Source organism: Amphiura filiformis, chromosome 10, assembly GCF_039555335.1.
Source record: "Amphiura filiformis chromosome 10, Afil_fr2py, whole genome shotgun sequence".
In the NCBI taxonomy this organism is placed as follows: domain Eukaryota; kingdom Metazoa; phylum Echinodermata; class Ophiuroidea; order Amphilepidida; family Amphiuridae; genus Amphiura; species Amphiura filiformis.
Window position 1 is genome coordinate 62781195 of NC_092637.1, and position 27319 is coordinate 62808513.

General features: G+C 35.3%; 2 protein-coding genes across 2 annotated transcripts in view; both read right to left on the reverse strand.

Annotated features, from left to right (window-relative positions):
- Nucleotides 1-1601: 1601 nt before the first annotated feature.
- On the reverse strand, nt 1602-14644 carry LOC140163137 (uncharacterized). Its single transcript, XM_072186513.1, has 8 exons — nt 14310-14644; nt 9214-9310; nt 8351-8403; nt 7273-7401; nt 6608-6807; nt 6062-6139; nt 4422-4632; nt 1602-3383 (listed from the first exon to the last, which is right to left on the reverse strand). Exons 1-8 carry the CDS (start codon nt 14494-14496, stop codon nt 3337-3339), a joined length of 1002 nt encoding a protein of 333 aa, XP_072042614.1. The 5' UTR covers nt 14497-14644; the 3' UTR covers nt 1602-3336.
- Nucleotides 14645-26820: 12176 nt separating this feature from the next.
- LOC140163138 (uncharacterized) overlaps nt 26821-27319 on the reverse strand; it is a 29744-nt gene continuing 29245 nt past the window's right edge. The window contains exon 7 of the mRNA XM_072186514.1: nt 26821-27205. Within this exon, the coding sequence (XP_072042615.1) occupies nt 27171-27205 (35 nt within the window). The 3' untranslated portion in view covers nt 26821-27170. The remainder of the gene's footprint in view (nt 27206-27319) is intronic.

Here is a 27319-nt window from a genome sequence, read left to right on the forward strand (position 1 = left end):
GCTTACACGAGATAATTACATCGATCGTCATCCGATATCCGACCGGCTTCTGTATACTGTGGATTGGATTCCCATTGCGCTGTATGATTTGAGGTTCTATGCACTTTTTTGGTCCAAATAATAAAATCAAGGATTTCTGAAGTTTTAACACTCTGATGGGGAATACTTTTAGAAAAAGGTGAAACCTTAGGTATTTTAACTATCCAATAAAGAATATTTCAATCGAACTGTATTCCATTTCAATAGGTGGTCTAGTACAAAATTATGATTCGTCCAACCAAGATGTTAAAGGTCGACCACAGGAGATTTAGTCTAGTACCCAGATAGGTTCCCATGCACCCAGATTAGGTTTTTATTTTTCTAACCTATTTCTTCGTAATACTTAAAGTCCCTAGTACACAAATTTTGTTGTTCCCAAAACAAGATATTTTCCCGTGGGTTGGGAAGGTCATTAAACTTTACATGGGGTCAAATTTCAAACTTCATCAACTTGTGTCGAAAACATTACTAATGTATTCCTCTGGTCATAAGAATGCAGAAAATGTATAATTTTACCTATATAGGATGCACCGTGCTTGAGTTGTTTCCAAAAAGGTCAAAGGTCAAGCGTTGACCTCTATAAAGGGTCAAAAGTTTATACTTGATCCGATTTTGATGAAAACGGTGTCAAAATCTTCGTTTTGATGGTCTTAAACAATGCTAGTTAGCAATATGTAGGATTTTTCATAACCTAAATTTCGCATCAAAATAGGTCAATGACCATTGAAACCCATTGAACTTGTTGTGATGTGTACCTTAGGTAATAAACATCCGATATATTGCTGACCAGCTTTATTATATGTTATTATTATATATTATTATTAATTCAAACAATCAGGAATATATCTGAAAAAGACTGCTTTAGTAAGGCATGTGCTTGTAGATAGAATTCTACGGTAATGTAAAGTTTCACTTGGGCCCCATATTAGTTATGATATTAAAACTGTACCAATGTTCATGCTTTCTTCAAAAAGTGCACGATTTGTTCACTATATTGCATGATATGACTTAGGCTTCTTCGTAGTCCACTTGCCAGACGTGTACACTCTACCTATTACCTAGTCTCAGCTATTACATTTATACATAAAACACTCATTTGTTTTAATTTGTGCACAATTGATACTTTTCCCCATCTGGTCTTTTCAGTGACCATACTCCCTTTGTTTGCTAGCTCCCCAAGTGATGTTTTACTCTGGGTTTCACTATCAATAAACAGGTAGATCCCAAGATCAGAACATTGTTCGAGCCCTATATAATTATATCTTTTGGAAAATAGATAAATCATTACAAAAAATTGGATTTATTTTGGTTCGCCGTATAATATGTATAATAAACAATTCAAAACAGATCATTACCAGAAATAATCGGTGTCTTATGGTTGAGGTATTGAAGGATCGACTCATTCGCTGTTTCGCGGCATTACCACCCGAGCGACTAACATGCGAAGCATACCTCAACAAGACACCGTTTGTTTTTAGTAATGGCATGTTTTTCACCCTTTATCTACTACTTAATTTCTTTAAAACAATAAATGACAAATACAGAAGCCAACATTTATATTAAATCAATTTATTTATAATACCTTATTTTGCTAAAAGGATTGACCGAAGTCAATACACATTGAACAAGAGTAAAATATATACACACACTTTGCAAGGAGCATCGCAACCAGGCCCGTAAACACATGAAGTTGAAAAATCCCATGTTGAATACTTGCTTCCTTAAATTTGTAAACAGAAAGTATAAGCCCGTTCATACTACCACCGCATTTGCGATGCGTTGCTTTGCGATGCCGATATATCGATTACTTTTTACCGCAACTCAACTCGTCGCATTTCCAAGTTAAAATGTATTTAACTTTATTGCGATATCGCAATGCAGTAGTTTGCAGTCCGATGCAGTGCGGCAACGCACCGCATCGCAAAGCAAAGCATCACAAATGCGGCGGTAGTATGAACGGACCTTATAGGACAATCTCTGAAAAAACATAACAAAAGGAAGCAATGACCAAATAATTCCTTATTGTTTTGACAGTTTCAGGCAAATTGGCCATCATCTTTAAAGAAAGTTGTTTGTATTTGATAAATTACAACTAATAAACTTACTTAAATCGTCAAGTAATCTTAATATTTTCTTCTACAAATTTATGTTTCTGGCATATATCTCGATAGTATAAAATTGGCCATTACTTCCTTTTGTCAATGGAGTGGGGATTTTAAATAGAATAGCCCATAGTAACGGAAATGTAAAACAAACAAAACAACAACAACGAAAGAAAGAAAATAAAAACACTGAACATGAACATGATTTCAATCCTGCGTAAATATACTTGTCATAATTTACAGTTATTTTATTGTTGTGACGATAATTCATTTGCATAATTGAATATTGACCATTGTGCCTTAAGCCATGATATTGATACACGTTCATCAAGGGAACGGCGTATTATGATTATCCGTGCATCAATTGTACGCCGGGGGCGAGTCCGTGCTTTGATGAATACTTCACTCCTTTTTGCCTCTCCAAATGATGCACGGTTGTTTAATTGCATTTTAAAGAAAAGTTGAACAATGATGGCGCTATTTATCTAAAATCTTGTTTGCATCTTTACAAGGGGTAGACACTTGTAAAATGATATTAGAATATCAGCAAACAGACTAACAAACTTTTTATCATGAAATGTAAGGTAGAACTCATATTATTTGGATAATTTAAATTTAAAATATATGTAAATAGCGCCCTCAATTTGCACAGAAATGCACAGTTTATAGAATTAAAATTACCAGAAAAAGGCAGAAAAAGATGAATAATTTGATATAGAAACGAAAATCGATGTCGATTGCTACAAAATATATGTGTATAAATACAGTTTATTAGTGTGATAGTTGTTAGTATTATTCAGGTCTAGAATTGAACATTATAATAATGTTTTGTTAGAAATATTAATAAATGATCACATATAAAACAACCGTGGGTACAGACGCTACTAGGCTCGTCTCCTGATGTTTAGTTTAGACCGGTGAATATATTGTTATCATGTCTTGCATGTGAATTATTTTCAATTATACTTATTATGCTGCAATGTGACTCTGTTAAGACTATTAAGATTAGTTTGATCCGTTTGTCTGATGAAAAAATTCACAATGAATTTCTTAAACTTAATTTTATTTCATCTTGTTCATTTCGTGTTAGTCATTCCCTTTCCCGTTCATTATCCCTCATCTCTTGGGACTCCAAATCCGGTACCTTGCTCTACTTTTTCCCTTTGGCTAATTCCCCAATTTAGCGTCATAATTATTATAAACCCAAGCAGAAATCTTCAGGTGCATAACCGGGCATGTGTCCTACAGATTGACAAAAGAAAACAGAAAAGAAAAATTAATCATCACATCAAAGTATTTCATGACATAGTAAACATCTACCAAAAAGTAATTAACCCCTTGAAATAATGGCCGTTATTCCTAAACAGTTAATCGTATGGCACATTTGAAATATCCAGACGAAGAAGAATTTATTTCTGCATATTATGGCACCTCATTTGTTTCAATAGTCTCAATATTGATGCCTCCATTGAAATACAGATCATACATTTTGAAGGCTAGTGCTCTGTGGATACTTTCCGCGATCCGGGGATTTTTACTCTGTGCATAAATGGTTTTCCATTAATTTGTCAGGTGATACGAAAATAGGTATCAACATTTTCATACATTCTGTATATGAATGTGAAAGTGGAGAATCTGAGAAACACGATATGCCAAAATGTAGTTTGTAAAATATGTACAAATATGTTATTTTAATCGTGTGTGAAACATGTGAAGAGAAAATGAGTCTTGTGATCTATTTGTATAGAGACACCTCTATTTATTATACAGTGCGTGCTATTACAAAAACTCTTACAAACACTATACGGGAGTGGACCTTTAAAGTGAAGCCTTTAAAGTTAACCTTATTTTGTTCTCGTAGAACATGAGCTTACCTATTTTCTATAGTGTTGACGTACATTTTTCATGGCCAAAAAGGGGCCCTGAAATTTTCTTTTGGGGGGGGGGGTGTGTTGAACTTGCTGGGTTAAACCTATGCTCATTGTGGGGTAGGGTTTTGCGATTATGCTATACAGGGGGAATGAACACAAATGATCTTACTCTCCCGGAAAAATCCCTGTTTTTGGATAGCGCAGCTCCCAAAGGCCCTCTGAGTTTTACCCAAACAGAGCGTTGAAAAACCTTTGACCCCTAAATTGCTCATTCATCACACCTGTTAAAGAGCTGGAAAATATGTACATAATTATTTATTGTCATAGTTGTTGGTCTCGAATTGAACATTATATGTTGTGTAAGGAAATTAAATAAATGATCACATCAAACGTGAGCAAAGAAACCTACCATGCGTAATCTTAACATCCTGACAAATTTCGTGATATTCCTTACTCGCCAATAGTTTGGCCTGAGCTGGGTTCCACCAATCGATCAATTTGCCGTCGAAGCGAGTCATCATACCAAAGCCCCCTACACCGCAGAAATTGAGTTCGTCTGATACAAGCTCTACTTCGGTCCTGCCTCGGAACTTACTGGCAGAGAAAAACATAGCATCAATCTACGGATTGACAAATTTTAATAAAGAGCGCTGGTGGTTACAACAATGATTCCTACATGTCTTGTATTCTTTATTCTACTGGTCAAGCACAATTTTCAGGAAGGGGCTATTCCTGTTGATATCCATACACCCCTATTGAAGACGTTACCTAATTTTCAATTATAAAACCTCATTTACCATTATTATTTGGTTACTTGGTACTAATATGTAGCTAAGGCTTTCCTCTATCCAGTGATACCAAACCAAGTACAAACATTTTCCCATACAATGTCGCTATGGCGCACCCTTGCTTGAATTAGAACATTCTGGCTATGTACAATCATGACAATAAGCACGCTTGATCTTTGGCTATAAATTCTACGAACGTGCGAGTCTCCTTTTCCTTAGATATAAAAGGAAATAACTATTTCAAAACGTCAATATCTCTTGGAATAAAATTGGCAAAACCTATGGTGGCCCCCCCCCCACACACACACACACCTAAGGTCATTTTTGATGCTCGGTCCTACCCCAGGGTAAGGTGCTGGGGTGACAATTTTATCCCTAATTTGAACGCAAAAGACGGTTAGCTTAAGTCATTTGAGCGTTAAGACGCGGATTTTTTATGACAATCTCCCAGGTAGATTTAGGGTTAAGATAGCAAAATAATAATGCTGAAATCAGACCACCCTCCTTAAAAATGAAGCAAAAGCAGTCTCTCTATACAAGCAGCTGTGTAAAAACATACTTAACATAGTGGATTTGATAATAATGTGAGTACCCAGCAAACACAAAACGTTTTCGACATCATTCGCAAAAGGTTATAAAAAGTTGTCAGAAAACGTTTAAATGTCGGGTTATATTAAGGGTATGAAACGTTTTCATAACATTAAAAATCATTTTTTAATAATCTACTGCTGATCAAACAAAAATGTTTTAGAGAAAACGTTTAAATGTCGGGTTATATTAAGGGCATAAAACGTTTTAATAGCATTACAAAAACATTTTAGAAAACTTGATACAAAACATTTTAAACAGAATGTTATTTTGCCCGAAATATTTGCAATAACGTTTTAAAAACGTTTTCATGACCTTCATATAACCAGACATTTAAATGTTATTAAAGCATTTTGAAAAAAAAAAACATTTGAAGAACATTTCTGTGTTTGCTGAGTGCAAATATTTTAACATAATGTTATTTAAGTGTTGACAAAATATTTGGCAAAAAATGTTTGCAAAAATAGTTTACAATAACATTTTTGAAAACATTTTAAAAATATTGTTGTAGTGTGTTTTCATACAAAACGTTTTAAAACGTTTTCATGACCTTTATATAACCCGACATTTTAATGTTATTAAAACGTTTTTATGTAAACCAAAAGCCAAAATATAACTTATTAAAAACGTTTTTAAAACGTGTTTGTGTTTGCTGGGTACATGTAAAACTTACCGTTTCAGCTACCAGCAAATCATAGCATTCATCAAAATCAATGCAGTGTTTAATGTTTTCCTCCTGTAGAACAGCACCCTAAAAGAACAGAATAATGATAAATATGTCTGATAGTCCTATAGATCGATAGTCCTATACTGAAAGTTTGAACTTTTTTAAGACTGACGGTCAGTGTGTGCGCCAAGAGATTAAAAAAGTACGGAACGAAAATGTTACACTCATCTGACCAAAAATGCCATTGACCCTTTCGAAAAATTCGGAAAGCATTTTGCGATTGGACCCTAATGACATATCGCCGATGTGCATATCTTCACCAACATGCTATAAAATGAAACATAGCATCTGTAATACGTCAATAAATAACGTCATCAGAAATGTCCAACCTCAAAATCGGGATTTTGAGAAGTATTGTTTAGTGGGTTCGTAAAAAGCAGGGTTTTTTTTATTTGTTAGATTGCTCGTTTGCTTTGTTTTTGTAATGTTTTGTTTTCCTGTGTTCGTTATTAGTGCGTTTTTGTTTGGGGGGGGTCTACTACCGGAACTTACAACAATGGTGCCTTCGGTCTTTGCCAGGCAATGTTCATCAGCAGAGAACCCGTCTAGGAAGCCAATGGTCTTTCCTGTAATGTCCTTCCAGTTAAAATCCTTAGGATTACCTGGTAACGTAACAAATCCCTGATAAGGGCCACGGGAGAACTCGTCACTGAAAGCAAAGGTCCGTTGTCGCTCAGGCTTTACTCTCCATGCTGAAAGGGAGGTACAATTTGATAAAGATTTTAAAAAGATGATGACGGATGATGATGATGATGATGATGATGATGATGATGATGATGATGATGATGATGATGATGATGATGATGATGACGATGATGATGATGATAATGATGATGATGGCAGTGGTGGTGGTGGTGGTGGTGTTGTTGTTGGTGGTGGTGGTGGTGATGCTGCTGCTGCTGATGCTGATGATAATTATGTGACGTTTCTCCAGCCTTATTATCCCAGCAATTAGTATACAAGCTCCAGACGCATGCATCAAACATCCAGCCATCATACCAAACTCTCCTCTAGCCGTTTACCCGGCCTTAATTATTATCCCCGCAATTGGTATACATCTTACCTCCACACGCATCAATCATCCCGCCATCAAACCAAACCCTCCTCTAGCCGTCTCTCCAGCCTTGCTATCCCAGCAATTGGTATATACAACTTACCTCCACACGCATCAAACCATCCAGCCATCATACCAACCCCTCCTCGAGCCGTCTCTCCAGCATTATTATCCCAGCAATTGGTATAGACATCGAAAACGAGTGCGCAGTTCTTGTTGGCTATTCGGCAGACTGGAGAAAAAACATGACAACAGTAAGAAATGTTATTTATTATGTTATTTATTCCAGATACACTGCTGGTGTTTCTAGTACCCCAGATGGATCAGAGGGGACACAGTTATGAACAATGAAAGGGCGCCGCATTCAACCAAAGTCACGCCGATGACCACATTATCCAGAGGACTTCTAGAAACACTCCACCATCTAGAAACACCAGCAAGGTCTCGAAACATCGTAGCTCCATAAATTGTGAGTACTGGATATGTTTCAAGAAATTTACTTTGATAATATATATGAACTATCCTGATGAATCTTTTCAAGAAAGTAAGAAATGTGTTTGGAGTTTGCTAAACGATGCGGTCCTTGGTCCTACCATGGGCTATTCAAATGTGGCTTCCTGAATGGATGGCTCCATTCGAAATATACAACCTGTGAATTAGGTCTAAATGATGTATTGATCACGTGGTTCCAGATGCACTGCTAGCGTTACTAGATGATAGAGTGAATACAACTGAGCGATTTTCCAAAATAAAGTAGTCTAGTAAAATCGACATAGTTAACCAAAGTAAATATCCCAGCAAACACACACTCGCACCCCAACCCCCGTAACGCTATAACCAAAGTAAATATCCCAGCAAACACACACTCGCACCCCAACCCCCGTAACGCTATAACCAAAGTAAATATCCCAGCAAAACACACTCGCACCCCAACCCCGTAACGCTATAACCAAAGTAAATATCCCAGCAAACACACATTCGCACCCCAACCCCCGTAACGCTATAACGCATATCGTGACTGTTTTTAAAGAAATAATTATGACATGTCTTGGTATGCGCGTTGACTAGCATCACTGGACAAGGACCTATAAACAAGATTTTGCAATCAGTCACGCATGTTCTGTGCTTCTGTTGCGAAGCATTTTGGAATGACGCGTCACATTGATAGTCAATTACCCTACCTGCATTCATAATATCCGGGTTGAAACCTTCCACCCTTCCAGTCTCTTCGCTTCTGCAAATTGTAAAATGCGAAAATACATGAATCTATTGTGAGTCTTGTACCACAAAACATGGTCTTGTTGATGCCGATATATTGATAATGACCGTTGGTGTACCGACCAATTGGCCAAATTTCAAATATTGCCAAATTGGGCCTGTTCCTGCCCCAAATCATCGTTCTTTTGGTCAATTTTGCAATAAACGGTCAGCAAGTTCCCCACACTGCCTCGAGTACAACATTTGAAAATATTGTCAAATGTTTTTCTTCAATTGGACTTGTTTCAGCCCAAATCAGCGCAAATTTGGCAAATTTTGATTAAGCAAACTTTTTTCCCAGTAAAGACTATAGTCATTTTGGGAATTTCAATGGTAAGAATATTTCAATGAGGTGAACTATGGACTGTTCCATTCAACTAGGCTGCTTTGCCGAGTTGAATGGAACAGTTTATATTCCACCGAATAGAATTATTCTTTCCATTGAACAAATATTCTTCCACTTTATTTTATAAATCACAAGGAAAACAAAATAAATTTAAAAATATCTAAAGTACATTTATTTTAGAAGCAACACCCGTACCTACAATTGGCGAGTCGAGATGGAAACCTCGCGCCATTCGCTCGCGCGTCTGTCAGCGTTGCTATGGTAGCTCCGCGTCAGTGCAATGGAAAAATGACTATTGCACGGGAGCAGAATGCAATAGTCCTTTTCTAGCTGGCCGCTAAAAATAGCAGAAATAATAAATAGTAATTGGCCAATCAAATGACAAGAAACTTTGTATGAGTTATGCAATACCTAATATAATTTGATTGCTGATATACTCACATATATTCAGAATTAGTCCCACCGTGTCCAGTGTGAATCAGCCACACCTTGTCATCGTCATAATCTGCTGACGATGTTAAACCACCACCACTGCCACCTAAATAATATTAAACAAATGATATATTTGTGTATATTCTCAGTCATCCAGGTATATAAAATATGGAGCAATATACAGGGTTGAACATACGAGTAGCTGGTACCTTAATTCTTTTCTTGTACATAAACATGAAAAAATCGCAAACGCAAAATCAGAATATCTACTGAAACATAGCCATTAAATAGAGGATGCTAGAATTTAAAAAATCTCCTTTGTATAATATCAAGTTGATTTAATTAAAATCTAGTCAACTGGACTTGCTATTTTTGACTTGATATTAAACAAAGGAGATTTTTTTTATTCTAGCATCCTCTATTTAATGGTTATGTTTCAGTGGATATTCTGATTTTGCGTTTGCGATTTTTGCATGATTATGTACAAGAAAAGAATCTACAAATAGCTTAAAATGAAAGTACTATAATATACCCATAATATAAATGAAGTTCCCACTTTCTAAGCACTTTTCAGCCTAATATTGGAAAAATTGACAAAATCATGCATATTTAGTCTACCTGTGATCATTAACAGGCCCATAGATCAAAAACTGAAGCGCACAGACATTCATTTTTACTAGGCGGTTACCCGTATTTGGCGGTTCTCGGCTGTCGCGATTACCTGGCTGATGGTGACTGTACCCATCACGTGTTATGCCCATAGGACAGTTCTTACTAATTTGACCTCAGATAACCCCTTGTGACCTCGAAATGACCTTCCAAAATTTGGCTCTGAATGTTGACTGTACCCACCACGTTTCATGCCCATACGACAGTTTTTAGTAATTTGAACCTCGGGGACCCCAAGAATGACCTCAAAAAGTTGACTGTACCCACCAAGTTTCATGCCCATACGACATTTTTTACTATTTTGACCCCTGGATGACCCCAAAATGACCGTCCAAAATTTTGACTCTAAAAGTTGACTGTACCCACCAAGTTTTATGCCCATACGACAGTTTTTACTCATTTGACCTCAGATGACCCCTGGATGACCTCGGGTGATCTTGGCCCACTTACCGAAACAAACTTGTTCTGTCTGAGGTCCAGATGCACCCACCCACCAAGTTTGAGGAACGTGCGACCCCTAGTCTCCGAGAAATAAGCGGAAAACAGTTTTTACTAATTTGACCTCAGATGACCCCTGGGTGACCTTGACCCACTAACCAATACAAATTTGTTCCGTCTTAGGTCAAGATGCACCTACCCACCAAGTTGCATGCCCATATGACAGTTTTTACTAATTTGACCCCTAGATGACCCCTGGGTGACCTTGACCCACTAACTGATACAAACTTGTTCTGTCCCAGGTCAAGACGCACCCACCCGTCAAGTTTGAGGAACGTGCGACCCCCAGTCTCTGAGAAAAACAGTTTTTACTAATTTGACCCCTGGATGACCTCAGGTGACCTTGACCCACTAACCAATACAAACTTGATCTGTATGGGGTCAAGATGCACCCACCCACCAAGTTTGAGGAACGTGCGACCCCAAGTCTCCGAGAAAATAGGCGGACAGACACACAGACAGACAGATAGATAGACAGATAGACAGATAGACAGACGATGCGTATTATTATATAGATTAACTTTTTTGTTCCAAATAACTAGATTGAGATAATGACATACTTTTTAAGTCAATAGAATATGTAATTAAGTTTTTCAAAAAATGGTCAAAATAGCATAAAAATATGATTTTTGCCATTTTTTTAAATATTTTAGTTGTACTGTGACATTTTTATTCACCAGTGTTGGAAACCCACGTGACATGTAACATCTACAATAGAAATGAAATTTCTACTCAATTTGTTTTTAAAGTTACAGCTACTTTAATGTTTGACATTTTTGTGCAAAAATGGAAAAACATCACAAAAAACACATTTTAACCCTAAATAACTTCCAAATGGGCAAAGTAAAACGTGGAAACTTTTTAGATATTAATTCTTTTAACCTTTGGTTGCATTTTCAAAAGCTGGGTGTAGTTTGTTCAATTGTTAATTTGAAACGCATGGATGAATGATGAGAATGAAGCTTTAGCATATCGAAAGAAAAACTGCTATTATATAGAAAACAACTTATTATGACCTCGGTGAAAAACCAGGTAAGGTCAAAATAAAGTTATATCCAGCTTTAAATTAAAAAACAACCTTACCCATACCAAGTTAAAAACTATAATACCCTAATGCTCTACAACTGTTTCAAAAACAGATTCCCGATTACATACATACATACATACAATAGGCTTTTATATAGGCTCAAAACAACAAAGCATGAAAAAATAGCAAAAACATGACAGAATATAAGAAAATGCAATAAAAAGCAATTAAAATATTTCTGAAAACAGAAATGTTTTCAGCCCTTTTTTGAACACTGGCAAAGAGTTGGAGGAACGGACTGAAACAGGTAGCTGGGTGACCTTGACCCACTAACTGATACAAACTTGTTCTGTCCCAGGTCAAGACGCACCCACCCGTCAAGTTTGAGGAACGTGCGACCCCAGTCTCTGAGAAAAACAGTTTTTACTAATTTGACCCCTGGATGACCTCGGGTGACCTTGACCCACTAACCAATACAAACTTGATCTGTATGGGATCAAGATGCACCCACCCACCAAGTTTGAGGAACGTGCGACCCCAAGTCTCCGAGAAAATAGGCGGACAGACACACAGACAGACAGATAGATAGACAGATAGACAGATAGACAGACGATGCGTATTATTATATAGATTAACTTTTTTGTTCCAAATAACTAGATTGAGATAATGACATACTTTTTAAGTCAATAGAATATGTAATTAAGTTTTTCAAAAAATGGTCAAAATAGCATAAAAATATGATTTTTGCCATTTTTTTAAATATTTTAGTTGTACTGTGACATTTTTATTCACCAGTGTTGGAAACCCACGTGACATGTAACATCTACAATAGAAATGAAATTTCTACTCAATTTGTTTTTAAAGTTACAGCTACTTTAATGTTTGACATTTTTGTGCAAAAATGGAAAAACATCACAAAAAACACATTTTAACCCTAAATAACTTCCAAATGGGCAAAGTAAAACGTGGAAACTTTTTAGATATTAATTCTTTTAACCTTTGGTTGCATTTTCAAAAGCTGGGTGTAGTTTGTTCAATTGTTAATTTGAAACGCATGGATGAATGATGAGAATGAAGCTTTAGCATATCGAAAGAAAAACTGCTATTATATAGAAAACAACTTATTATGACCTCGGTGAAAAACCAGGTAAGGTCAAAATAAAGTTAGGCTCAAAACAACAAAGCATGAAAAAATAGCAAAAACATGACAGAATATAAGAAAATGAAATAAAAAGCAATTAAAATATTTCTGAAAACAGAAATGTTTTCAGCCCTTTTTTGAACACTGGCAAAGAGTTGGAGGAACGGACTGAAACAGGTAGCTGGTTCCACAACTTAAAGCAAAAGCCTTATCAGCGGCTGACTTAAAAGAGCGGTAGTGGAGTTCGGGCACATATGTGTTTTAAAATATTTTATAAAACAGTTAAAACATAATAATGATTTTTTTAAAAAGATTTAGAAACATTCATTCTCATCTATCTCACATCCATGCATTCTTCGGGCACTTGGGATAGTCGGCATTGCGGGAAGCAATGTATACTTTGGGGCAAGCAAGCTTGACCACGCTTAGAAAATTTGCGTGCATCGTTTTGAATTGCAACAGTTACTTTGAAATGCACCAATTGTCCGGGCAATCGTCATATGTGACCCGGCAGCACAAACGAGCCGTAAATTCCCTAAATTGTATTCTGAGTTATGGTGTAAAATGTGTACGAAGGTCGTATTCATCGGTCACTTAAGCTGGCGCGACATCTGTCTTATTTTGATAGTCACAACACCAATCAATAATCCTATTATTGAAGTGGATAATAAGCTTCTACCTTAGATGGCTATAGAGCTTTTAATAGGTCTGGTCTTTGTTTGCTTTTGCTAAATCCTTTTCAAGTGGTGGGTTATCTGGCATTGTATTTTGTATAGGTATGCATAACCAACAATTAACAATGAGAGGACCTTCTTAAACCTCGTTGACTTGGGGATGATTTGAAATGACCGCCAATTATGACTGTTTGATATTTATTGCCAGCAATGTGGAAAAAGAGACACACGTAGAAATTAAAAAACTATGATTTTTTTGAAGGAGCAAAGTTTAACTAACCATAACCCCGCTTCTGGATATCGTTTGAAGTCAAATGATATACCATTTTTAAGTTTATGATGTTTATTTTTAAACACGAAATAAAACAAAATTGACCGGGGAGGAATTTACGGCTCATTCGCCGTGGACGGTCACATATACTGGTATCAATCTTTGTCAATTTAGAGTGTTTGGTAGCAAGTAAGTGCGGACCGTTTTTTTGTGTTGGGTTTACATATAACCAACATGGTCTGTAAAAATAACATCAGACTTTATAAAATAATAGTTATCTAGCAAGATGTCCTGGATTTAAATATAATCACCTAATCCCATTGATTGCCCTTTCAAATTGTTTCGACTGACACAGACCTATTAAATGTTGGCATCGTTTGGTGTCGTTGAGTCATGGCAACTGTATCGTCTGTATATGATCATGCAGGGGCGTAGCCAGCTTTTTTGGTCGGGGGGCAAAATAATTTTTTGGGGCACAGACGAAAAAATTACAGTTGCATCATATAATACATAGAGACAAAAGGCTTTATTGGGACGATGTGCGTGTGTAGCGCGCAAAAAAATTGGTATTTTACACTATTTTCGCCCATTATCATGATGGAAAGGGCTTAATTCTTTGCAATATGCACGCGTAGCGCCGAAAAATTGTCTATTATCGGGCTGAATTTCGATTGAAAAAGGCTCTTTGCCCCTTTTCTGTTCCTTTGCCCTCCTTATTTTTTTTTGTCAGATGGGCACTTTTTTCTTCCCCGCTGGCTACGCTACTGTGATCATGTATTCAAGAATCGAATCGAATCAAATTAACCAAATTACCAACAAACTTACCTACATTAACCACGCTAGGTGATGACGTCACATTTTGTTTGGTCAAACTCACGATAGCAATGATAAAAGCTGCAAACGCAAAACACACAGCAGCAACTAACAACACCAAATACAGTGTGCTGTGTCCATTGCTTTCCGATGAGGAATCCTTCCTATACAGGTTCTTTTCAGAGCTAGAAGGCTCCATATCTTATCAGCCTTTATCCGGTTCAACTGAGTCCAAATATGGGAATTAGTTCGAATTCAGAGTGTAAATTCTGAAATGTTGACCCCGAAATAAAAAACGAAGAACGTCTGATATCTTAAAGGTAACTGCAACCTTCAGTTTGATGTGTACATGTTAGCTTTTTGCTAATTCGTCCTGCAATTCTGTATCTAAAGGTTATTGTTACAAATCAGTGGAGCATTATTTTGTATTAGATCGTAATTTGGGTGACCTTATGGACAGTATAATTGTAAAATCATACAGGTCTCACAACAAATAAGGTAACAGTTCCTAAACAAGACTCTCTTGACAAAATTCAACCACACTAAAAGCAGACAATGCGCGTTGTTTTCCTATAATATATCATTTTGCACTCGGGGAATCGTATTTCTTTCTACACAATTGGTGGGCTAAATAGTCCTTGTCATGTGGGGCAGGATTGCAAAAAGGCATCCATTGGTTGAATTCGTAGCACGTGATATTTTTACCTCACATTGAGAACCATTATCTAAATTTTTTAAGTTTTGAGTTACCTGAACGAAATATGACGTCCAGGGTGAACTACCATTTCATACCGCCAAAATAAACCATTTCAGGTCTAAAATTAGGGACAATATTATTGGAAAGTCAATACTAAGAGAACAATGAAAATATAAAGTCGTTTGAAGTTAATATTCAGCATAAACAAACCGTAAACGAGTGATTTTTATTCTTGAACAAATTTTATTTTCTGAAACATTTCTCATACATATCCCCGAAATTGCATAATCAATTTTATTTGAATGTCTAAAAAAAGTGCGTAATACAAATTTCGTGTAAATAAGTAGAATTTAACGTAGTCTTGTGAACGAACTTGAACCGTACTTATTTTGAGCGCTGTATATGACTTCACACATACGTCTTGTGAACTCTAAAATTATTAGTACACGTCGAATACACGTCAATGCACACGACTACATAATAAACATAAATGTGATAGAAGTAGTTGTGCAATGAATCGGAAAAATGAAAACTACAAGGCTGCCTTGCGTTAATAAACATCTACTAAAAAGTAATTACCCCCTTTAATTAATGTCCATCATTCCAAAACGGTTAATCGTATGGCAAATGTGGGATATGCATTCGAAGTAGAATCTATTTCTGCACATTATGACACCTCATTTGTGGCAATAGTCCTCATATTGGTGTCGTGGCGTACGTTTAAATGAAAGTAACCCAACATCTGTAAGTTGCAACAAAATCATATTGCCTTGTATTCAGTGTCCTTGGAAGAAAATGTTGTCAGCTCTGATGTCTTGTTTCGTGATTTTGGAGGTGATAACATGTGATAGTCAATAAAAAAATCACAATTCTTCACATCAGTGGCCATTGTTTACTTAATCCCATATTAAGACATGACAAGTTCAATGTTTTGGGGGACCATCTGTTGGTAACACCTCCCAATCAGGAAATTGTAGGCCATTTAGGACGTGGTTGGTCAGAAAATATTGATATCTTCATGTTGCAATTCTACATTACGTGAATAATGATCACTGATGTGAATAATGACAATTGCTATTGATTATCACACGTTTTGAAATTGATCCCTCCAAGAGGATGAAACAAAAAGGATCAGAGCTGTACAGGATTTTACTGCAACTTTCAAATCTTGGGTTACGTTCACTTAAGTATGTTGTGATATTGGGACCATTGCAACAAATGAAGTGTCATAGTGCGCAAAAATAAATTCTGCTTCGAATGCATATCTCGCATTTGGCATACGATCAACCATCTTGGAATAATGGACATTAATTAGGGGGGTAATTACTTTTTGGTACATTTTTATCATTTATGTGCAGGTCTCAAGTCTCTGGTACGTGTAAAGTACAACAAAAATGCTTCACTAAATCAAACATTGGCACCCAGAACCTTCCTATACTTTGATTTAAAGGGTAATCATTGTTCAGAACCTCAACAGAATTAGTCATAGTCTGGATCATCTCGAAAAATTACAGATTATTATGTTATAATTGAAGACATATTATTAAAATGACTACTTTGCACCTGACGTCATCTGTCAATCAAACTTGGGCACAGTTTGTTTACAAGTGTCGTGATGATGAGTTGCTGAACACGGTGGTAAAACAGGATGCCTTATGGGTAATTTTGCATCTTCTAATATATATACGAACCGTCTCAAAAGTCTGCATAGTTGGAAACTTTCTTTCCTGGTCAACAATGCCTAGAAAAGTTTCTTTTGCGTTGTATTCATGCAAATTCCAGCTCATGTACAGTTCCTGTTTGTTTTTGAGAAAAAATTAAGCTTGAAATTCCCCTGGAATAGGAATGGGGAATTTATGCCTACGAAAGCGCACTGTATCTCATAATTCTTATAACATGTGCAAATAAAAATAAAGATTAATATACAGATGGGTTTAAGTGGCATATTTTCTAATTTCCTGCAGACGTGAAAGATGAAGGTCGGCCGCCATCAATAATATTTTGGGACATTGATAGGTTTTGATAACACTTTTCAATCACGACACTAAAAAATTCTCTGGAGCCCCCGTTAAAAAAATATGACCACCCCTAAAAATCGCTCCAAAATCACCTAAAATATGTTTTAAAAGCAGTTTTCATCGCATTTCAAGGAAATATTGTAAGAAACTCCATAATTCAACAGGTCCCTAACAAATTGGCATTGAAAATACATATATTGGTGAATCTCCTCACAAATTTGCAGAAGCCAGCAACTTCATTAAGGTGGATTTTTCATAAACTCAATATAGCCATATTTTCAAAATGTCGAAAATGAGAAAAAATGCAAATTTTACCTAATTTCTAACTTAATTATTGCCTTTATTCAGGCTGAGTTTCATATGACCTTTTTAGATAAACATTTCCCATCCTTTGACTATAGAAAAATGCTTTTTCTATTGTGGGATCTTTTTCCAATTTATTATGAGGGGTCTTTAAAATATTGCATTTTGCATTAGTTCGTAAATCAACAAAATCAAAATGAGCATATTAATATTGTCTAAGACTATGTACAATCTGTATTAATCAGAAAGAAAATATTATATAACATCAGTATGTAGATTATTAATAACAACTGAGTGCAAGTTTTTACCTAGAAGTGACTTTTTAATGTCCAAATATCCCATTTTTGGCTGTATTTGGTCAATAATTTACATTCATATATGCCTACATACATGGCGCTACCTAACGGCGCGCTTGATTGTTTGAGACTATACAACGGCGATATATGGCCCAGCGTTTAGGACCGGCTGATCTGCCGTGCGTAGGGATTTCAGTTGGAGAAATAATGGTATATGATGAAGAAATAGTATATAAGTATCACAAAATGTTCTGGTATAAGCGTGGTTTTCATGAATGAATCCCTAAATTAAATTTGATGATGCGTGAGAATTTGTTAGATTTTACTACATCCACTTGGTCCCATTACCATTTGGTACAATAACCATTTGGTACCATTTAGACCAAAACCCAATAGTCTAGGGACCGTTCACAAACACTTGTGGGGGGGGGGGGCTGATGCAAATCGCGAAAAATTTTCGGGGCCACCCCTTTACAGACCTGAAAGGCCCCTCCCCTTTTTTACATGAAAATTATGGGTCAACCCCATAGAAACCTATTTCGTTTTAAAAGTTTGGAGTGACAGATAACTCATACTGGCCCATGTCCCATGCCTGTGGCACCCCCGGTGATGCATGATGAGCCTATACCGGTTATATTATTTATATACCAGAAAACTATACAGCACATCAAGCTACCAAGACCGGAAAAGAAGAACAAATAGCCCGGCAAAATGTCACTTTCAATACATGCAGGCCGCATATGTCTTCTTCTTAATTTTTTGGGTACACTATATTTGATGAATGTAGTATGTTTATACACGTGCCCGTCTCATTTACATATATTTACAGCCCGTAACCAGTTGTAGACGATTTTTTTTGATGAATTGGCAAATTATTAGACCATACGGTTAATAGACCAAACGGTTATTAAATCAAAGGTAATTACGCCAGATTGTTAATAATACTAGAATTTACGCGGTACATAATTAAGGTGGCCCCCACCCAAAGGTGTGTAAACAACAAATAATATGCAATTATGTTAATAAGCTCATTAATATCAATAAAATATATGCAAATAACATGACACAAAACTATCCAGCACATCAGGCCACCATATACTACATGTATCACAAGACCAAGTTAGAAGATGATCGGTTGTTGCGTTTAAGCTGTAGAGTGGATTGATGAAAATGTAAGCAAAATATGCAAATTAGCTCATCAATATTCATAAATATCACAAAACTATACAGCTTATCATTCCACCATATCCAATCACCAAACCAAGTTTGATATAATATTGATGGTTGAGCATGATACCATAACATATTGGATGAGTCATAAAAATATCGGACGAGCCAACGGCGAGTTCGATATTTGTATGACGAATCCGATATGTTACGGTATCATGCGAAATAAGCCATCCAATATTATCATTATTAGGTTTTCTTAACTCCTAATAACCCTGAAAACATAACCCAAGAGTCAGCTGCATTTGTGTAACCTGTTCCTTTCTGTCCTTTTGCTTGTTTTGTCCTCCGTACGTCCCAGGCACCGTCTTGTCTTTATGTTGGACCCCATTGGAAATAAGTTTACACATTTGCAGCTAGACTTTATATGGGTTATCCTGGCATTTCGGCTTTTTGGTGTCTTTGCTTGTATCCATGTATTTCATATATGCTAAATTTGTGATAATTTGTGATTGATTATATTTATTGTTCTTGTCGATTTTGCCGAATGAATGAATGAACATAATAATGAAATTTATCGGTTATTGCGTTTAAGCTGCAGAGTGGATGAATGAAAATATAGGCAAAATAAGCAAATAAGCTAATTAATATTCATTGATATACAAATAACATGACACAAACTATACAGCACACCAGGCCACCATATCCAATCACCAAATCAAGTTTGAAGTTGATAGGTTATTGCGTTTAAGCTGCAGAGTGAATTAATGAAAATGCAGCTGCAAAATGTAGGCAAAATATGCAAATAAGCTCATTAATATTCATAAATATGCCAATAACATGACAGAAAACTATACAGCACATCAAGCTACCATGACCAATCACCAAACCAAGTTTGAAGTTGATAGGTTATTACGTTTAAGCTGCAAAGTGGATTAATGAATTTGCTTCCGCCCGGACAGCCAAACAAAGAAACAAAGAAACAAACAACCAGTCAACCATTTGGATGATAACATAAGCCCCACATATATGTGGGGGGCAAAAATATTAGATCAAATGGTTATTAGTCTATATGGTCAATAGACATACTGGTTAATGGACCAAACAATATTATACTAAATGGACATTAGACTATAATTATGATTATTAGACGTGGTAATTAGCCTTTCTGGTACCAGACCTTTTGTATATATACAGACTTGATATTTAGTATGGAATATTTTTTTGCAAAATCCCAAGACTGGTCTGGAAGGGGTCTGCATAAACCGCACGGGCTAAATATTAATCGGGGTGTGTCGGGAGATGGTGTAACATAATTTTTGACAGAAAATGTGCTTTCCAAATTCCATTAGTTTACATTATGGCGCTCATAATGTAGTGAATTATCCTAAAATTGCGGTTTTAAGGAGACTGAATTGGATTTTTGTGGGGTAAAATTTCTGAATTTGAGCAACATCATTCTGTTATTATCAAATTTATTGAGGTTTAAGGTGATGTTTACTGAACCTTAATACCAATAAGTGTTCATCAGAACTGAAATGCACTTGTAATTTACCAGTTTTGAAAGTGGGAGGAGCTTTAAAATATGGCTCTTAAAAGTGGTACCCACTCAGAAAGTTTGAATGGCCCCTTACAATCTTACTGTACACAAAGAAGCAGCGTGAGTTCATTGGACAACCAGACATCCGCGCAGTTGTTTTTGTACCATAAGTTTATAACATTTGACCCCCGGGGGTCATTTAAACTTTCTGAGTACGTACCACTTTTAAGAGCCATATTTTAATCTCCTCCCATGTTCAAAAATTTGTACATTGCAAGTGTTTTTCAAATGTGATAAATGCCAATTGCTGACAAAGTTTAGGAAGTATCACCTCAAACCCCTATACATTTGATTTTGATAATAACAGAACAATTTTGCATAAAGTCCGAAATTCCAGCCCAGTCCTCGAATTTTGCGAGAAAATATTCCATACTAAATGTCAAGTCTGTAGATAAAATGGGTATTAGACCAAATGGTATTAGACCAAATGGCAATAGATCTGACACCTGATAAAGTCCCCGAATGCGTGAGTCTCACGCTCAATGAGATATTGTAAACGTACATCATTACATGTACATATTCACATTCAATTTTAGACAATGCTTGAAGTACCTGTACATGTTATTTGATAGATAACTCATATTATCAAATTCGCCTTTGAAAAGAAATGAAAATTCCATTGCATTGGTAGTAGATATTATATGAAGTATGGCGTGGTGTTTGTTTTGTTTTGTTATAAATGTGTTGTCGTTTTTTGCCTGATCTAACAGTTAACTAATAAATGTTCAACAATTTGTACATTGCAAGTGTATTTCAAATGTGATAAATGCCAATTGCATTGGTAGTAGATATTATATGAAGTATGGCGTGGTGTTTGTTTTGTTTTGTTATAAATGTGTTGTTGTTTTTTGCCTGATCTAACAGTTAACTAAATATTAGTCAATTTTATTTTAAATATGATTTATTACCTAAACAGTGTACATGTAATGTTGGTTGCAAATTCCACTTTCGAAAATATGCTCAAATTCCTTGGAAAAACAAATTCCATTAAAAAAACACATTCTGTTATTAGAAACATATTTCTAAAATCAGCAATCAAAATAAATATCATATCAATCTAGGAAACCTGAGTTTCATATCATTAGTTAGCAGGGAGATTCATATGCAAATTCCATGAAAATTAACAAATTCCACTATAATAAAAGAGCAAAATCCACATGAAAATAGTTATCAAACTTAAATCAATAATAACCTTGGTTGAGAATTGAAGCCGTATTGTGAATGTAAAATAATTAGTATGTTTATACATTGGAAAACGTTAATTGAGTCTACAAAAAAAGAAAAAAACGGAAAATCCGCCAAAATCAACAAACTCCCCTGCAGTATAGGAAAAAGGTCCCACGCTAATTTAAACATATTTCAGAAGTACAACATGTTGGTTATATTATCCAAAAGGTTTGATCCAATGTTAGCCTGAATATAGCAGAAAATGTGATTTGAAAATGCTCTTTTTCGCTACTTTCAAAATTATGAAAAATCCTGTTTTTGCCCAAATTCCACGATGATATTACGTAATTATATCAAAAGAAATAAATTTTTCTGAATAGGTCATCTTATAAAGCATAGTTCAATTCCAATATGTTCAACTTTCTGTCAGACCCAGGTTAATTCAAAGGACATTTTCATGATGTCAAATGTTGTTCATTTTTTATCTGTATCAATTCTGAGGCAGGTCAAAAGAGGGCCAATTTTAGGGGGTCATGGAATTTCCCCAGGGGGTCACCTGATTTTTTACTATCATAGTTGTGAACCATCTGACCTAGCTAGACTACATACCAAATATCATTGGATTTGGCTGACCTTCATCTTTCAGCTTTGTGTACAGGCCGCATGGTGCTTAGAAAATATTCCACTTAAAACCTGGAAAATCCTGCACCATTGTCAATGCACTTGACCACTGTGACACGTTGCTCGTTCCACACACACCCACACGCCCATACTATTTTATATGCCGCGAGTGCTCATGGTGCATGTGCAGATGGATGGGATGTTTATAATATGGGTGCTATTCAAACAAAGGTAGAATGACTTCTATACTGTACAATATCACAATATTGTGGATTCAATGTTACTTTATTATTATGCATATCTCGCATTTGGCATACGATCAACCATCTTGGAATAATGGACATTAATTAGGGGGGGGGTGTAATTACTTTTTGGTACATTTTTATCATTTATGTGCAGGTCTCAAGTCTCTGGTACGTGTAAAGTACAACAAAAATGCTTCACTAAATCAAACATTGGCACCCAGAACCTTCCTATACTTTGATTTAAAGGGTAATCATTGTTCAGAACCTCAACAGAATTAGTCATAGTCTGGATCAAAAAAAAAATTACAGATTATTATGTTATAATTGAAGACATATTATTAAAATGACTACTTTGCACCTGACGTCATCTGTCAATCAAACTTGGGCACAGTTTGTTTACAAGTGTCGTGATGATGAGTTGCTGAACACGGTGGTAAAACAGGATGCCTTATGGGTAATTTTGCATCTTCTAATATATATACGAACCGTCTCAAAAGTCTGCATAGTTGGAAACTTTCTTTCCTGGTCAACAATGCCTAGAAAAGTTTCTTTTGCGTTGTATTCATGCAAATTCCAGCTCATGTACAGTTCCTGTTTGTTTTTGAGAAAAATTAAGCTTGAAATTCCCCTGGAATAGGAATGGGGAATTTATGCCTACGAAAGCGCACTGTATCTCATAATTCTTATAACATGTGCAAATAAAAATAAAGATTAATATACAGATGGGTTTAAAACCTGGAAAATCCTGCACCATTGTCAATGCACTTGACCACTGTGACACGTTGCTCGTTCCACACACACCCACACGCCCATACTATTTTATATGCCGCGAGTGCTCATGGTGCATGTGCAGATGGATGGGATGTTTATAATATGGGTGCTATTCAAACAAAGGTAGAATGACTTCTATACTGTACAATATCACAATATTGTGGATTCAATGTTACTTTATTATTATAAGAGAACTATGACAAATTTAAGGAGTATGAAAATATATTTAAACGTAAATTATATTAAGCGTCCTGAAAATCCAAACGCCGTGCTGTCCACTATATATCAAGGTCTATTTGTCATGATTTATGCATAATACCAAATTACTATAAATCATCCATATATCCTGAGCGATTCGCCGAGCGCGGGCACCGACAATAACAAGAACGTCGCCTTCCATAGTCATATTTTAATACAAAAGACTGATTTATATTTATCCGGGATTCGGCAGTGTGCAGTGAGTACAACGACTAAACAGTAGGCATTTAGAAAGAAGTGTAAAATAATTACACTACATTGACCCGTAAAGCACAATGACCTTAGGCACAACATCTCTTTGGTCCTTTAGCGCTATCGGTGCCCGAAGAGATACCGATGGCACTTTTTATCGTATCCTGAACATTTGTAAAGTGCATTTGTTTTTTATTTGAATGAAAAACAATAACACTATGCAACTGTTAATTATTATGTTTGATACCATTTTCTCCAGGGAGTGATGTTAAGAGACATCGGTACCTAACCGGTCACCGATAGTTCTATAGGACCAAATTGGATGTGATGCCTTACAATACATTCTATTTTATTCCGCATAAGAAAGGAAGAAAATATATGTGCATTTAAAGTGTATACTTTCCTTGATATGGGCCCAAATGCACACCTGTGTACTCTGTAGTATAGATGAGTTGACCTATGATGTCACATGTTTACATTCAGACCGCCCTCTGTTGTTTCAACCCAGGCAAAATAACACAGGAGTGTCTATGACAGACCACATAAATCTCTTTAAAACTCAACTTTTAAAAACCTTTGAAGTTTTGTGTGATATTATGTATATAGTTTGATGCATTTATAAACAAGATTGATAAAATTTTTAGTATTATTTGCTTTGAAACCAAAGTTAATAAATAAAAATCAACTTCTTCCATGTAAACTATAGTGTGTTTTGCCTGACAGTTTTGATCACAAACCAACAGAGGGCGTATCAAATGTAAACACATGTCACCTCATCTATATTTGTAACCCTGTTCGGATTTTTTGACGGGACTTACTGTACATACTTGTATCTATTATACGACATAATTATAGTACATTTATACACAACTGTAATCTGATAGGTGTTTACCTCAATAATAGCCGCAAGTTTTAAAAGTATGATTTATAGAGTGATTTTTTGTTTGTTTGGTTGCTTCGACCAACAATACCTTGTTTACCCTTAACTAATTCACTTTTCTGCAAAGCTACCATGTGTAAATCCAGCTTCAATCGAGCTTGAAAATCGAAATACAATATCATTAAACATAAAGATAATCACGGGGAACATCAATATATGTATGAGATTTGAATATGAAAAAAATCAAACCAAATCCATTGTAAAATTAGTTTTTATAATTGTTTCAATTTGCAAAAATATAATGCACAAAGTTTATATCACATGTATGCAATGTAAAACTTTAGTTACTTTATAAGATTATAAACATTCCAACTAAAACCATGATACAAAATACAAATAAAATAAATATATTCTAGAAAACTTGCTACAAACTTTAACAAAACCATTTTTGGTTTATGAAACAGTATGAAAAATTGATAAAGTTTGTTGTGCAGAAAGAAAGTAATATTTATAAATTAATAAAATAAAATAAAATACGAAACTGTCCTGCTTTCAATTAACAAAATCGCAATATGGTAATTTTACATTATTCTGATAAACAGTACCGTAAAAATTCGTTGATAAGCATATGTGTCTATTATCAAATTGCTCAAGAACGAGTATTTAGGGTAATTTATTAATCTTTTTAATTTTTTTTAATTTTACAAATATAGATAATTGTAAATTAAAATATAAGAAACGATCGTAAAAATTAGTTCTTGTCAGAGCAACTCGTTAATAAGCACATATGCTTATTAACGATTTTTTACGTTATGTCACGAGTTTATTATAAACTTAACGGATTGAAATACTTGGTACTATACTCATACTCTAGGACTTTCACTTTACACGAGATGTCCAAATACAATGTTGCTTTTGTTGTTGCTGTTGTTGAGTTATTTATATTGATACCCTAAAATTACAAAACATTCTGCATGTACTTCTTCATTCGGTATGTTATTGGTGTGTTTTTTTTTTATTTCTATATGGGGCTACAATTAAACATTCTAGGGTTTCAGGCAAGAATATCCCATCTGCATATCTGTCAGGTGTTGTATTTTTAGGTTTGGTAAGCTGAGCACTGGGTAAAAACTTAAATAACAAAGGGTATCTCGAACTGCTCTTCACATTTGTTTAAAAAAACTGTCGTGGAATCCCATATTACATAACAGAGATAATTGTAATGACTATAGAACCTCTTTGTAATACATCTTACCGGATCCGATTTTCTTTTTGTACGTTCTTTTTTATTGCGGAAATAAAACATATTTTTGAATGTAAATTTTGTTTTGTTCCGCACTAAATTATGTAAAAACGGAATAAACCAAATGATGACAAATGAAACAAAAATGATGTACGAAAACAAAATATCGTGTACCGGATCCCTTAAAAGGGCATTTCGTGATCCACAGCTTCATCCCCTACTTTTTTTTCAAAAAAAGTTGAGATTTTTATACCACTGGAAACCTCTAGCTACATAATGTTTATGTACCAAAAATTTCTTGCAGATTAATTCGGTTAGCAAAAATATCGTCAACTTTTAATTTCGTTCTGGTATACCAGACGAAATTACAACAGTTGCCTACAGGGTGTATCAAAATGATTGGTACCGGCGACTTTTCATTTTTGCAGATTTTTTTTACTATGTTTTGTACCAGTTTGGGGTTAATTGTTTGCATATTTGAAATGATAATAGTTTTATCTTCTCTAAGAATTTTAGATCTTAAAGATAGCACATTCGGTTCAGAAGTTACGTAATTCTAAAGGAAAGTAGGTGTTTTACACTTTTCATCGTAACGCTGGATCAGTAGCCCACCATTTCCAAGCTGTTGCGCTCTATTTTATAACAAATACCTGTCAAGAATGATATTTATGTTGAAGATCTTGGAAATGTTTTATTTTTTCCTTGCCTATTTCTTCATTCACGATGTGTTCTAATCAATATTTATTGGTTGAGAGTAATGTCAAAGCCGTAATACCTTATTGACTTGAATTAAGAGCACGTATGCAATAAACATTTCAAGCAGTGAACATATTCACCTTCTTGTTGTGTATAAGTAAAACCATGATTACGCCGATCTTCGTTTAATTGACAATAGCTCCCAGATGCATCAACCTTTCATCGTCAGATTATTAGATCAATAAGTTAACATATGCCCTTTCTATTTATAGTACAAAAACAATATTAATTAGCAATCTTATATTTTTGATATATTTTTGAAAATGTCACATGTCTCGGTACCAATCATTTTGATACACCCTGTATGGAGCATGTGTAATCAACATAATCATGCATAACTCGCAAACGCAAAATCGGAATCAACTCAAATTTTGAGAATAAGCTTTTTTCGTAGATATCTACTGGAAAAATGTCATAAAAAACGGATGCTAGGATCACGAAATTTAATTCAAGACGTTACTGTAAAGCTGTAATTATGTCAGCTGTACAAACAAAATAATATTAATCTTCTCGGGTGATTCAACACTTCGTGCATCATTTTACATGGAACTCTGTCAGAAATTAGCATGAATTATTCAAACAAACAAAAATTGAAAAATAAATATACCCGTCTAAAATATTGTATTTGCAACAGAATCATCCCTTAAGAAAGCAAGTTACTATCGGTACATATAGCCGCCAGGTTGAAAGGTAGCTGTTGAAAGAGAACAGACAAAGAAAATAATGTTATTTATTCATTAATGTATAATAACCCTTGTGGTGTAGAGTTGGTGCAGAATGGAGGGGGTCATGAATATACTGGGAGTCA